General features: G+C 35.8%; 1 protein-coding gene across 3 annotated transcripts in view; it reads right to left on the bottom strand.

The window, feature by feature from the left end:
- Positions 1-16,170, bottom strand: part of furina (furin (paired basic amino acid cleaving enzyme) a) — a 129,765-nt gene that overhangs the window by 67,533 nt on the left and 46,062 nt on the right. For 2 of the 3 annotated variants that reach the window (XM_079400023.1, XM_079400024.1), the window contains exon 3: positions 7,755-7,853. The exons of the other annotated variant lie outside the window; for it this stretch is intronic. In XM_079400023.1, coding sequence (XP_079256149.1) covers positions 7,755-7,853 — 99 coding nt within the window. The remainder of the gene's footprint in view (positions 1-7,754; positions 7,854-16,170) is intronic. 3 annotated transcript variants of the gene reach the window in all.

Genomic DNA, 16,170 nt, shown 5'->3' with positions numbered 1-16,170 from the left:
TTTGACCAAAATAGCACTGAATATTACAGACATATTACACTGAATATTAATTTTAGTTTATGAGAATGACAAAAATAAACTAAATAAACACTTTACATATTAATCCAAACATGCATCAACAAAATTGTGAAAACTGCTCATTGTGAAACCCTGATCTCATGAAATACGAATGCTACAAACAAAACAACTACCGTATAAATTATTTAATGCTTAAGTGACTGTCACATTTCAGTGTGTTGTTACAAAAAGATCATATTCAATGTGACTTGCCAGCAGTACAGTTAATTTCATGATGGATGTGTAACATGCTGGGCAGAAACAAGTTGTAATATTACGTTTATGTTGTACATTTGTTTACCTTCTTAAAGATACAGGACGAATTTGGGTGAATGAATTAAACCGCTATTAAAAGCACTTTAGTTCAGCAAGTGGTGCAATTACAACTGACTATTACTGGATTATTTGAAATACTAGAACTGTCCTAAATTTTTATCCAAAGCGACTTACATTGCATTCAAGTTACAGTTTTCACATTTTTATCAGCTCTTGCTTTCCCTGGGAAAGCAAGAGCTGATAAAAATGATTTAGGAGCTACACATCCTAAATTTGAATGCACAGTTTTTGCATTCTTATTTGCATTATCTTAAATACATGGCTGGAATTGTAACTTGACAATTCTACAGCTCACTATTCAATTTTTCCTGATTTTCAGTTTGACTTAACATAACAGTTACACAATCATTGGAGAATCAGAGGGTGTTGGTTCACTTGGCGAGTGGGTGTTAACAGCCACAACAACAAAATCTATACTTTTATAAAATAAAATAAAAATAATCTGACAAATGTGACCCTGGAGCACAAAATCAGTCTTAAATCGCTGGGGTATATTTGTAGCAAGTGTCAAAAATACATTGCATGGGTCAAAATGATTGATTTTTCTTTTATGCCAAAAATCATTAGGACATTAAGTAAAGATCCTGTTCCATGAAGATATTTAGTAAATTTCCTACTGTACTAAACTTTTTTTTTTTATTAGCAATATGCATTGCTAATAACTTAATTTGACAACTTTAAAAAGGCGATTTTCTCAGTATTTTGCTTTTTTTGCACCCTCGTATTCCAATTTTCAAATGGTTGCATCTCGGCCAAATATTGTCCTATCATAACAGACCATACAGCAATGGAAAGCTTATTTATTCAGCTTTCAGATGATTGAAAAACATCAACAATTTCAAAAATTTACCCTTATGACTGGTTTTGTGATCCAGGGTCACAAATGAGAAATACAAAAAAAGTGAAGCAAGGTCGTAGTACCATGAGTATAATACAGGCTAGAAGGGCTGGGCGATATGACGATATAATCGTATATCGACGATGTCTCGTAAGTATCGTGATGTCGATGTCAACAGTCAGGTAAAAGGCGATTATCGAGAAAAAAAAAAGACGAATGATAAACCTAGTAAATTGCAAACAAAAAATTATAATTTTACATGACCCCATAGTCACCATACAGGTCTTTTTGCATGCAAGAATTAAATAATTTAGTAGGAGGGTTGGGAATCGAAAAGCTATTCCAATTTATGAAATCAGATCAGATGGAAGGTCAGGAACCGAATTACCTGTTATAAAATTAAATTTCGATTCTGCTTCTCGATTTCTGTATGCGCATTTATTGTGATTTCAAAAGATTCAACTACAAGAAGACAAAGAAATAGAACTCGCTTCTGCACTCGGGCGCTGTTTTCCGTGCTGCACGCACGCACGCGCACACACACATACATACACACACACGCCGCCTCTTATATACACGAACACTGGACTCTTTCGCGCATTCTTACACATTTGAATGGACAAATACACACAGAATGATAAAAAAAAAAAAACAAATACAATCGGTTATGTCTTAAGTGAACTTAAAGAGTTGAGAAAGAATACAAGGGTGCATTGGATCCGTGCATTGACAGCAGCCGCAGCCGCCAGTCATTAATGTTAATCAAAGAACAAAAGAAAAGAAAATCCCTCACTGATCTTGACTGAATCCCTTTTGTAACCTCGGTTTATATTTTATTTGTCGTTTTTCAGCACTGACTACCATAATGGCAACGTGCATCTGTGTATGCGATTTGAGATGCATTCCAATCCTATTTATCCTCATTTAGGTTATAGACTTATTCTATTTTGATCTGCAGTTTAATAAAAGTTAAACAGAAAAAAGAAAAATAGTAGCACTGCATGCATTTCTGAATATTTATTTAAACGATGTATAACGATGAAAAACCACAAACATGACGTTATAATTAAAATACGCAAATTCCTTCACAACGCACATTTCTACAGATTTTTTTAAACTGTGTATACAGTATAATATAGCACTTTAAATTCTTAATTCATTTGCAACAAAACTATAAAGTTTTGTTGCAAACAGATTAAGGCATTATAGTTCTAGCCTATAGGCCTATCTCAGCATGCACGCGTTCAGAGTTTCGGCAGCCCAACACTGAAAATTATATTGTGGGCATTGTATTTTGAATAAAACAAAAATTATAAAAATTAAAATACAAAAATGAAATTTAAAAATTACCCTGCTTCTAAATAAAAAGTAGTTATTTTTATTTAGTTAAAAACGGGCCAAAAGAGACCCCTGAACTAGGCTACCGGAAAAGAAAAAAAACCCTCAACGTTTTTGCTTAGAATTCGTTTTTAATGCCTGCATGATTTTAGTCATACATGATATATATCAAACAGCCTACGTTATAGCTTGACTACAAGTTTTAAAACAACGCAACAATTGTTGTATTCAAGGACATTATACTTACCATCATGAAATGTCTACACAGTGCCAAAAAGAAAGAGAGACATTGGAAAATAGGCATATTTTATTCAAGATATTAAATTAATGAATGAATGGAGGCATTTATTAATGACATCAACATGCATTTATCATGTCCAACTTCACCATGATGAACTTAAAATTGGGTTCTATTATTTTTCCTCAACAGTTCTCCTCAAAAAACAAAATTCTTTTCAAACTTGATAAGAACAGAATGGAAATTAGCAACACCAATATAACAGTAAAGCTAATATTTTCTGTTAGTTTAAACACAAACTATGAAAATGTAAAAACGAAACTTTAATGTGGCAATAATTAAGACCAAACTGAACTGAACTGTGTTTATGGTGCATGTCGGCAATGTTGTCTCGGCTGGGGCGGGGCGTGGTGGAGGTGGAGCTTGGGTAGACGATATTATCGGATATCGCGATATTTTTTACGGCGATTATCGATAATATATTTTTGACATATCGCCCAGCCCTACAGGCTAGAAGTTAGAACCTGTGACAGACCTTTTTTTAAATATATATAAATATGTACCGGCTAGAACAAAGTAATAAGAAAGTGAAACTTTTTTTTTTTTTTTTAATATACTTTGAAAAACTAGATATTAGACTTTGAAATAATATCTGACAGACGGCAAAGGTGTACAACAATAAATGGGAACTATGACTTCCAGTCTATTCTTAGTTATAAAAAAAAAAAAAAAAAAAAAAAAAAAAAAAAACCTCCGGCATATCTGATGCAATTCCCAAAAGACTGATGTCTTTGACAATGCATGAAATTTAAGAGGACAACTAGCACCATTGCACCTCAAGGACTAATCATTTAGCGCTCATGAACAAAAGCAATTTTCTAGAAATGAATTTGAGACGGACAAATGAGTCAAACCGGGCTGTGTGCGATGACTCTCCGTCATTGTGTTGGCACCCAGGTAGGTTCATTATTCACACACCCCCATTACTACTGAACACCGGACAATGGAGTGCTTTTCCCATCTCGAGGGAAGTCGCTCTGCTCCTGGAGGCCATTCGGACTGATGGAGCGTGGGGCTGCAGCCATGTTACAAGATGGACTTTTTAACCCTCTCTAGAAAGTGAGTAATGGGCCATACGGGTCCAGTCCGTGATTTGCATTAAGGGGGTTTCTAGCCCTAAGCAGTCCTCTGGCATTAAAACTGTAGGGTTTGTGTTTCACGCCGCATCAGAACTCAACATCTGGACCAGAAAAGCAGTTATGCAACAAATGCTGAGGCTGTAGTGAACATGCGCAGATGGTCAGGTTGATGCATAGTGAGCAACTCAACTTTAGACGCTCGTATTTCAAACATGTGACAAGAGAAACCAAAAGAGTTTTATTTGGCGTTCTTAAGAGGAACATGCAGAGGGGAGGAAACTGAGTTTTGATATACAGGTTTCACGAGAACAGCATGTGAGGGTGCGAACGGAAAGATTCACAATAACATTCAGAGGAGACAAGTCAAACATCAGAACATAAAACAGCAAGGTTTCTAGAAACAATTGGAAAAAGAAAAAAAAAAAAACATTTTTGGACAAACCAAAAACGTCTGCCCTCAATTCTTTAGAAGAAAAAAAAAAAAAACTAGAAAGGAGAGAGTACTGAAGAATGATGGGTGAAATAACAAAAATAAATGACTTGAAAATTGAGTATGCTGGTCCTGGTGCTGCTTTACATTTGCAAAAGTGATTGGGTCTTTAGTTGGAGTCCCTGATGAAACAAGGTCTATGAACAACCAGAGAAACTTAAAAATTGAGGGCAATAACAAACGTCCAAAGTCATGCAGTGTCCTTTTAGATGAAGTTGAAAAAACGAGGTATGCTGCAAATATAAGTCATATAACCCCAAAAAGTGTCATAAATCAGCACAATGCAAATAACTTGCTTTAACAAACTTCACTTGCTTCAAGGCACTTTACATGAATACGGTACAAATTAGGAGCTGAAAGTCCCACAAGATCACTGTATGATGCGTTTAACCTTCATAAAATGTTGATCATTAACCTCAGGAAGTCAAACTAAATATTATATGAATAGTTTCGCTTTCTATTCATTTTACATGAGATCTGCATTTTTTGCAACACTTTCATTAAAGGGGACCTATTATGCCCCTTTTTACAAGATGTAAAATAAGTCTCTGATGTCCCCAGAGCGTATGTGTGAAGTTTTAGCTCAATATACCAAACAGATAAATTTTTATAGCTTGTTAAAATTGCCACTTTTAGGGTATGAGCCAAAACGCGCTGATTTGAGTGTGTTGCTTTAAATGCGAATGAGCTGTTGCTCCCGGAGAAGAGGGCAGAGCTTCAAGAGCTCAAGCTCCGCATTAGCAGTGCTAGCCTTTGCAAATAAACATTCCACTATCAATACAAGCCTGTTATCTTTACAGAAAACTACTCTGTTTCAAAGTCTGTCATCTGATTATATGGTGCATAATAAACTCGCATTTATGAATTACACAGACGGGGAGCACTGCGGGATAAAAATAACAGCATAGCTGGTCTCATGCCATCACAAAATTTATAAGTTCCACTTCTGATTATGAGCTCGACAACTTCAAGCAATCGACTCACATTGCTTTTATATGCAGCTTTTAACTACCACATTTCTATTCACGATCAATCTGATAGCACTTGAAGCTAGCATCAGTGAGAATATACAGAAAATGATCGCTTTAGCAATTAGCCTTACAGAGTAGGCAATTTGGAAAACAAACACGTGGTAATTTGTCTAGAGTGGACGTTTGCACACAAAGCATTGGTATTGATTCCTAAACATTTAGGGGACGTTACCGATTTTTCCGGGATATTTCCTTCGAAAATGAAATTTAACCACAGTGTACTCGGCTCAGATGGGGGGAGATTATGGCGACTCCAATGTTCATTAGTGCATCCCAAAACACGCTGACATTGTGTGTGTGTATATACATATATATATATATATATATATATATATATATATATATATATATATATATATATATATATATATATATATATATATATCTATATATCTATATATATATATATATATATATCTCTATATATCTATATATATATATATATATCTCTATATATCTATATATATATATATCTATATATCTATATATATATATATATATATATATATATATATATATATATATCTATATATCTCTATATATATCTATATATCTCTATATATATATATATCTCTCAAGCGTTTTTTTCCCCACTAGTTTAATGTTTATGAATGAATTTAATGTGAAAGAATATCGTTAATCTTGACAAACTATATATCATTCTGAAGGTCTAAGCCTCAAGCATCGACGACAGATCGCTGTTTTCCGATGGAAAGCTTATAAGGAATGTATTTGCTACATTTGTGTAAGCAGTACACATCAAAACAGGCAGAATGAAAAAGCAGTACGTACCATTATCATTGTAATAACGAGTCACAAACGCGTCCACTGCTGAAATCCCAGTTTAGTTAGAGAGTTAAGGGTCCACAGAACAACATCCCAGCGAGCACTTTTAGTCCAGCGAAACAATAACGTTGTAATAAGGATGAATATTCCTCTGTTTACGTTTCATTTCTTCGGGAGAGTTATTGTTCGCGTCCGTTATGGAATAAATTACACTCAAAAACAGTGTCTTTGTAGTAAAAAAACAACAACACTGTGCTGTAGAATACAGTTTTACAAACAGAATGAGACCGTCCACGGAAAAAAAAAGTCTCAGAAAAGCGGAATATAGATTTTGAATTTGGCGCTCTCTCCTGAAAGCGTGACGTAGGCTATGACGCTGTCATCTAAGCGGGGCGTAACTTAGCGATCTGCCTTTTCCATAAAAAACTTTTTTTTTCTTCTACATTTTTTATATGTGTGTGTGTGTGTATTGTGTGGGAAATGTGGCCGTATCTGCATGATTATCATATGTATGGACGCACATCAGCGTGTTTATTACGGACTCTATGACGGCTATCATTGTGATTCATTGATCAGCTATTATTGATTATATGGCCCATCTGTATGATTATCATCTGAATGGAAGCACATCAGCGTGTGATTACTGACTGTATGACCATGTCTGCCAATATCAGTTTATGTCTGGCAATCAGATTATATACATACATACTATATACAAAGCATTTTTTTTCTATTTTTTTTCCTTTTTTATTACTCAAATAATTATTTTTGTATTTTTTAGTGCTCAAATACATCTGTCTATTATTTTATAATTGAAAAACTATGCAGGAATACGTATAATGACTAAAATAGCTTGTATAATTCTGCAATCCATTTGGTGGTTATTTTTCCTCAAACAGGGGGGTGGGAGGACTATAAATAGTTTCAGAAAAAATATTGCAGGAATCTCATTTTTCATGGTATCTTCTTCAAATTTGAAATATGAACTCATGAGACACATGGCTTTCAATCCATTACTTTTCTGGATTGCTCCAGGACTTATTTCATGTATTTGTATATGAAATAAAAAAAACATTCAGTGTGGAAAAATATTTTTCAAGGCACGTCAGTGTCTATAACTTTTTATCTTTTTGAGCATCATCAACTCTGGATGATAGATAGTAAAGCCTAGAGTGTCTTCGTTCCAAAGATACCTAATTTGTTTGTGTAGCACACTGTCACGAACTGTTACCATTTTAATTTAGGTAGGTTATTTTCACCTGTGAGGCCCACAATGGGGGCGAAGGTTAACATGTTAAAAAGCAGCTTTTAGCAACTATTTTTAGTGTAAAGTTCACTCATTTTATTACTTTCTTAGACCTATTCAGATCTCAATGGCTTCAGTATTTTGGCTTTTTCATTTAGTCAAGGATTTGTAAACATAACCTTTGAATTTGTTGGGGGAAAAATGTCTGGAAAGGGCTGTTCTGAGGCAGATCCGGATTCTACATTTCACACATACCTGAGGTTCTGTGTGCAGACGAATGTGTGTTCCTCTGTGCTCTGATAAAGACCTCTTCACCACTCTGCGGTGCCTGAAGTGATAATAATCTCCAAAAACCTGAGGGAAAAAAAAATAAAAAAAGGCTACATTTAGCTCACCAAATCCTTCAGATTTCTTTGGGGGGGGGGGGGGGGGGGGGGGGGTGGACTAGCAAGTAAACCTTTCAACTTGTACACACACACACACACACACACGTACATCTAAAAAAATGAGAATATGAAAGTTTAACATTTTCTCTTGTAACATTTCAAAAAGTGAAACTTTCATATATTTTAGATTCATTGCACGTAAAGTAAAACATTTCAAAAGTTTGTTTTAATTTTGATGATTAGAGCTTACAGCTCATGAAAGTCAAAAATCAGTATCTCAAAATATTAGAATATTTACACGAGTTTCAATTAATGACCATCCCTACAGTATAAATTCTTGGTATCTCTTGTTCTTTGAAACCACAATAATGGAGAAGACTGCTGACTTGGCAATGATCCAGAAGACGAACATTGACGCCCTCCACAAAGAGGGTAAGTCACAGAGGGTCATTACTGAAAGGTGTGGCTGTTTCCAGAGTGCTGTATCAAAGCATATTAAATACAAAGTTGACTGGAAGAATTTGGGTAGGAAAAGGTGCACAAGCAACAGGGATGACCGCAAGCTTGAGAATACTGTCAAGCAAAGCTGATTCAAACACTTGGGAGAGATTCACAAGGAGTGGACTGAAGCTGGAGTCGGTGCATCAGGAGTCACCACGCTCAGACGTCTCCAGGAAAAGGGCTACCAAGCCACTTCTGAACCAGAGACAACGGTGGAGAAAAAGAACTGGACTGTTGCTCAGTGGTCCCAAGTGCTCTTTTCAGATGAAAGTAACTTTTGCATTTCATTTGGAAATCAAGGACCCAGAGTCTGGAGGAAGAGTGGAGAGGCACAGAATACATGTTGCTTGAAGTCCAGTGTGAATTTTCCACAGTCTGTGATGATTTGGGCTGCCATGTCATCTGCTGGTGTTGGTCCACTGTGTTTTCTGAAGTCCACAGTCAATGCAGCCATCTACCAGGAAATTTTAGAGCACTTCATGCTTCCTTCTGCTGACAAGCTTCATGGAGATGCTGATTTCATTTTCCAGCAGGACTTGCCCACACTGCCAAAGGTACCAAAAGCTGGTTCACTGACCATGGTGTTACTGTGCTTGATTGGCCAGCAAACTCGTCTGACCTGAACCCCATAGAGAATCTATGGGGTATTGTCAAGAGGAAGATGAGAGACACCAGACCCAACAACGCAGATGACCTGAAGGCTGCTATTAAAGCAACCTGGGCTTCCATTACACCTGAGCAGTGTCACAGGCTGATTGACTCCATGCCACGCCACATTGATGCAGTAATTAAAGCAAAAGGAGGCCAAACCAAGTATTGAGTGCATAGAAATGAACATACTTTTCAGAAGCCTGCCATTTCGGTTTAAAATATCCTTTTTTATTGATCTTATGTAATATTCTAATTTTCTAACACACTGAATTTTGGGTTTTCATTATCTGTAAGCCATAATCATCAATTTCAAGAAATAAAGGCTTGAAATATTTCACTCCATGTAATGAAAATATATAATATATGGGTTTCACTTTCTGAAATGAGTGACAAAAAATATTGACCCTTTTTTATACTGAAAATTATATTGAGATGTACCTGTGTGTGTGTGTGTGTGTGTGTGTGTGTGTGTGTGCGCGCATGTTTATGTGGTTTATGAGGACACAAATTTGTATAATGACATGGGCATGACAGAGGTATTACAATATGAAGGTGGTTTATGAGGACACTGCCTATGTCCCCGTAATTCAAAAGAAATAGATACTAAAATGGTGTTTTTTTGAAAATCTAAAAATGCAAAGTCTCCTGTGAGGGCTAAGTTTAGGTGTAGGGTTGGTGTAGGGCAATAGCACACACAGTTTGTTCAGTATAAAAACCATTACGCCTATGGAGAGTCCCCATAAACCAAAAAAACCAACGTGTGTGTGCGCGTACATAGACAATTTTTTTCACCAATTCGAACAGTCATATTGTAGATTCAAAGGCTTTAAAAATGTAGTAACTAAAACATCTTAAAAATCTAGTTAAAAATAAAAGCATGTTTTTCACTAAACAACCACTAGAAAACACACCAATACAACCAGTAATTTACAGTCTCATTTACCTACGCATATTTAAAAACTATGCATAAAAAAGTAAATAAAATGCCACACTTCCATAACATTGATTACTTAAAAACAAACTGTTTGAAATGATTTACCAAAATGAACTGAACTTAAAACTGAACTTATCAAAACTACCTCCATTTTTACGACTTAAAGGGACAGTTCATGCAAAAACTAAAATTGTCATCATTTACTCGCACTCGTGTGAACCTGTATGACTTTCTTTTTGATTTGAAAACACAAAACAAGATATTTTGAAGAACGCTGGAATCAAAAGAAATCAGAGCCTATTGACTTCCATATGAAAATCTCTTCATGTTACAAAGATATAAAGTTTTGAACAATATGAGGTGTGCAAATGATGAAAATGTTCATTTTTGGGTGAGCTATCACACAGCTTAGTTCAAAGACTCAAATAAAACCTGTGTCTTAATGTTCGCTTGCTCACAAGTCTATTTCTGTAACACAAAATTTAAATGAAAGCAAATGAGACTCCACTGGAGATCACTGGTACGAAGCCCAGCTGTGGACCCAGGCATGACCTTAATGATCCAGATGGAAGAAATATTGACAAAAAGAGAAACACAGACAGCTGTTCATGTCCAACAGCCTCAAGTACAAGTAACACTGAAGGAGTCAATCTCCTGTCAGCCGACTGCACAATCACACATGACAAGATCATCCAGAGGGCCAGAGGCATCAAACCCGCACTGTGCAGATCGATTTCTCTCTCGGTTTGATGAAAGCTAAATGTCTGGAGCGAGCCGGAGTTCATGCGGCCATGCTATAGATTCAGACTACAGAAAGGCAAAGATCTAGCAGACATCAAAACAGCTGTAGAGCAAGACAGATGGTCATTTGCAAGACCAGAACATTGATTCTACCAGCAGGTTTAAAGAAATCTTCCGTAGTAAAATAAATAGACCAACCACTGCAGTACCAATTTTTAAACGCTAAATTCAAAAAGGTACAAAACATTTTTCACAAGGCTCACTGCAACAAAGCCCTTCGTTATTCAAAGGGCGGTAACATGTAATAGGAACCCCTGCCAGGAAAGATTGAGAACAACGGCTCTACATTTATTCTTCCATGACGTCCTCAGCATACAGGCTGGATTACAGCATGTTGATGCAAATATCTCCACCAAAACAAAGCCAGTGAGGCAATAAGCCATTGACAAAGCGAATTTGACAACTTGTGACCAAGTAAATATCACAACAATAATCATAGAAAGCGTCAAACACAGAAGGTTAAAAATAAAAACTTTAAAAAAGCAAAAAGCCAAAGAGATGACAGACTGAAAGAAGAGATAAAACATTTATTGAACCACTAGCAAGAGGCCGGCACGTTTGGCGGTTAACGAGAAAACAATGACAGAAAATAAGAATCGATCAAGGAGAGATAGCAAAAAGAGGGATGGGTAATAAGCACATTCAGAGCTCTGAGAGCTTTGTTAGTCACAAAGGGAAACAGACTGAGGATGGGTATGGGTGCATTATGTAAGATAAGAGGCCTAAAAAGATGAGCATCAACCTCAGATGGGCCTGAATCCAGCGGCTCTGGGGCGTGCAGATGGAGATATGCTGGCCTTGTCATATCAGACCACCATCAGACAACCATCTCAACTGGCTGGAAACATGCGAGAGGAAAGGCATGCAGAGGAGAAAAAAAACCTTATATCTACACTAAAAGTTACAATCCACATCTGAAAATGATATCAGTGTTGGTTAAACAGTTGGCATGCCTTTGCAAAATCTGTTCCTTATGTCTGGAAGCAACCTACACATTCTGGCTCTACTCTTCAGACCAGACTACATATTTGTAATTATTAACTTTAATTACCAAAAACACAACAGTTTGTCATGCCCCACGATTTGCATGCAACCCTTTTAAATGAATTATATCCTTTCTTAAGAGATATAACACATTGGCTACAGATAGGTGTCCCATTACTTTTAAAGCATTAGAGGCACATGTTTTTGTAGTGAGCACCAACAAATTATTTTAACTAAATTATTCCAACATGAAAATCAGATAGTTCTGAACACATTAAGCATCTGTTACCAAAGTTATTGTAAGAAAAGTGAAATCTAGTTAAAACATTTAACCTTTCATCTAGGATTTAATAAAATAAAAAATAGAATACAATCAAATATAATCTCGACTTCAAGGATTTAACTGATGATTAATTGTCATTGTTTTATAAAATAAAATAAGATGAAAGTTAAACAGCAAGATAGAATAAAAGAAATGTTAAGAAAAAAATATAGGAAAGATTAAAAAGCTAGAACAATTAAATAAGAATTAGTAAATCATTATTAAATAAATTAAATAAGATAAATAAGTGAAGATTAAAATAAAGTAAAAAAAATAAATAAAAAGGTTTTATTCATCCATGTCCCTTTTCTCAGGACTGCTTATGAAAAACAGGAAGGAGCTCTTGCAACTATGACCAAAGACTATGACCTGTAATTAAAGAATATTGTAAATTTGTATTTAAGATATTTACCTGAGAATTAGCCAAGACGCTGAGGTAACGCTAGCAAGCAATAACCACATAATAATGGCATTATTTGACACAAGAATCTGACCTCACTGTCTGACCCATCGCTTAGGGGTCGGATTAGATGATACAGCTCTAATTTGTGTGGGAAACTGCTGGTCAGTGTTATTATCTAAAATTAACCTCCGCCTTCCAAGTACCATTAACGTTCCTTGCTATCTTCTCTTTAAATGGAAGCAAACACACGCTCAGCAGTTGAAACTAACTAGTAAGTAGATTAATAAAGTGGAAACAGTACGTTGTAAATAAGATAGAGCTGTAAGATATCAGAGACTGAATCAGACAAAGCGAAGAGGCGATCAGAACATTGAAATCTGAGGAGCTGCAATTCAGAGAGGCTCCAAGAAACAGGATTTAATAAATCTGTCCAGATCCGAGCACCAGCTAGTTCGAAGCAAGCGAAAACCAGCAAGCCTCTTTCACAGAATTGCTTACAAGAACACTCATTGATAATTCCAATTCAGGAAGGAGACTGTCAAATTTGTTGCAAGTAATCAAGACTGATGTTCACATGTAAACCTGTGATAGAAAATCACGAGCTACAGACTCTCTTGGTCAGGTCCACACATAGAGGACAGACCAAACCAAAATTCCTTTGTCTAAAAGAACTTGCCTTCGTTCTCCATAGAACTACATAAGACTTTCATTTTCAATTTTTAATGAAACTAATCATTTCTATGCATAACTGCATATTATGTATGTAACACACATTTGAATATCCTTGTTTTAATCACTCATTGTGTATGTAGTGGTAATAGCTGAAGGATTCAGATGCCTGTGTGGTATATATGAGTTTGAAAATTCATGCTTTAAATGTTTCTTCCAATCAATTCTTTGTCAAATGTATCAGTCTTGTTATAGAAATAGTGTTCAAAAGTATACTTTGCAAGAGCCTGTAAAGTTCGGACCTCTGACTGAACAGATAACCACGACTTATTAGTGGGGTGGAGACACAAAGCAATACCCCAAGCAAGGACAGCATCTAATTGGTCAAGACATCCAGATGGGACGGTCTGAAAACAGTTTAAAAGCTCAGGACACCATCTTTTATTTCTCTTGGCTCTCTTCCTCTTGTCACTCTTCTTCGTAAAAATGCTCTCGTGGTTACTCTCTTCTCTTTTGCCACCGCATGCTGCTCTTTGAGCATGCTCTGGCCCACGTGCCATAATGAGAAGGAAAACAACTTAGTCTCGTCACATCCTTTTACTTTAGTTTCTTGTCTTTCCGTGGAGTTTCGTGTTCTAATGCAAGTTTGCTACAAAGTCTAGCTCGGACTGCACTTGCTTCAAACTTCGACCAGACCAACTCCGCATCCTCAGCCAACGCCCAAGTCCTCACTTCAAAGACTATTGAACCTCCAGCCAATCAGACACTTCGGGGAACCCCGTCTGCAACGACGACACAAAGGAAACCCGTAACACAGGCAATGCAAGCAAGTAACACCTCCAAGTTCTGAATTGGTGACTTTAATATAAATCTTTGCCTCATTGAGAAACTCAAAGCGAGGGTTTATTAAGTGATTGATGGTTGTTCAGGTCTATGCAACTGAACATATTGCTGTGAACTTGGGATTTCACATTTTAATTCTCTTAAACTCATCCTTTCCTCACTTTCTCTCTTTCTGCAACGTGTGGACGTGTGAATGCTTGTGTTCATGTGTTAGATTAGTTTATGTCTTAGGTTTATATAAATAAAATCTGATTTATATTGAAAAGAGAAGTATCTTGTGTTTTCTGCTCACAAGTTAATGTCTTAATCTGCCGATCTAGTTACAATGCTGTTTAATAGTGTTTTCACTATATTTTGGATTTTAATATCCAGTGCAGAGTTTGTTATACGGCTCCTTCAGTGAATCGTAAATGATTCCCTTTGAGCTAAATGAAACTATTTCTTTAAATTACATATTAATATTACTTGTATTACGTTACAGAGCTGATGAAGGAAACACAGATGTTTACTGTGGGAAATGTGCTAGCTCTGTGCAAGCTAAAATTGTGATCATTTCAAGAGCAATTAAAAATCAAGGGAACAATCATCTGACTCATTGAGGAAATGGAGGAATTAGTCTCTGCAATTGAAATCAGTCTCTATAGATGTGCATCAATGTCATGCATCAGTCCAATTTATCCATAAAGCATTCATATAATCAGCCAGGCCAATTCACCAGCCGATATCTGGCTATTTTTCTGTCAGCTTCCAAAATCTACCAACAGCAAAGGATAAGAAAATGCTGAAAAAAAGAATATTAATACAAGTAGAGTTTTTCTGCAGGTTTTATGAAGGTAAATTGACTTGAACCAAAACTACAAAAGTAAGATTGTGACTAAAACAGCAATCTCAAGTAAATGCATCTTGATTTAAGGATGTGCAAATATTTGTATTATAAAACAAGGCAAAAACACTGAGGAAGATATTCATTTGCAGTGCATTCAACATTTAAGGCCATACATTTATGAATGCAAGACTTTCTGCTCTGATTTAAGGACTTTTTAAAGCCTTAATTTGTGGAAAGGCAAATCATGACTTTTTAAGACCCACAGAATATTGAAAAATATCACACTAATATATTCTAGTGACACAGCAAAAGTTTGACATAAAAACAAATCATAAACACTTTATAAAAGTAGTGATCGACCAATATTGATTTTTTATAACCGATACCAATTATGTTTCTGTGCCCGATAACCGATATGCAGAACCGATATTTATTTACTGTAAGAAGGAAATAAATGACTGCGTGAAGTCCATACTTCACTTTGGTTTTTCCTCCTTTCAGTCATCTTAAAAAATGTTTTGAGAATTAGCAGTCTTTCATGCAGGGCTCTAGACTCATTCTTCCCACTGATCTCACTTTTGCGACTAACTTTCTCAGTTGGTCGCACGAGCACATAATTTGGTTGCAATTTGTTTTTTGTTTTTGCACATTTGAACATTTGATTAATCAATGCATGCTGATGAACTTTTATCATAGTTTATAGTTATGGTAACGAAAGTGTTCAACATTCAACTCGTTCTTTTTTATCAGTATTATTTGTGATTTAAATTGTGAACAGGAATTCCTTTTTTTGTGCGCTTTCACTTTCAAATTTGCGATCTTGGTGTCACATTTTACAAGAAAAGATCATTGTGTTTTGTTTATATCTATACACCTTTCACTTTTTAAGACTAAAAACAAAAGATGGATTCATTATTATTCTTAATTAAAAAGCACAACAACAATAAAACAGTACGTTGACAATGACAAACTAGCTTACATAACATTTACTAACAAAAACGAATAAGACGAGGCATGGCATAGGACACACCACATGCTGTACTATATACAGAGTATATTACAGAATGTTTAGCAAACTCTGAGGAAGCAAATAAATATTAATATATATTTTTTTTAATTAAGGAAAGCCTCCATAGCATAACCTGAGGTAAACAGCAAAGATAACAAGCTTCTCAAAACGAAAACAAAAAGAAAAGTAAAACTAAACTGGCTGTAGCTGACAGGACTTGCATGTTTTTTCTACAAGAACACCAGCATGTTCACCTTCTCTGGTTTAAGAAGCGGTCTTTTACTTTAGTTTGAAAACCAAATCCTCCTTCGCGCTCGTGCTGAAGCGGCGAGTATAAACCAG

Source organism: Barbus barbus (assembly GCF_936440315.1).
Source record: "Barbus barbus genome assembly, chromosome: 1".
Taxonomy (NCBI): Eukaryota; Metazoa; Chordata; class Actinopteri; order Cypriniformes; family Cyprinidae; genus Barbus; species Barbus barbus.
Note: the sequence above shows the minus strand (reverse complement) of the source record. Positions and strands in the feature narration are given on the sequence as shown.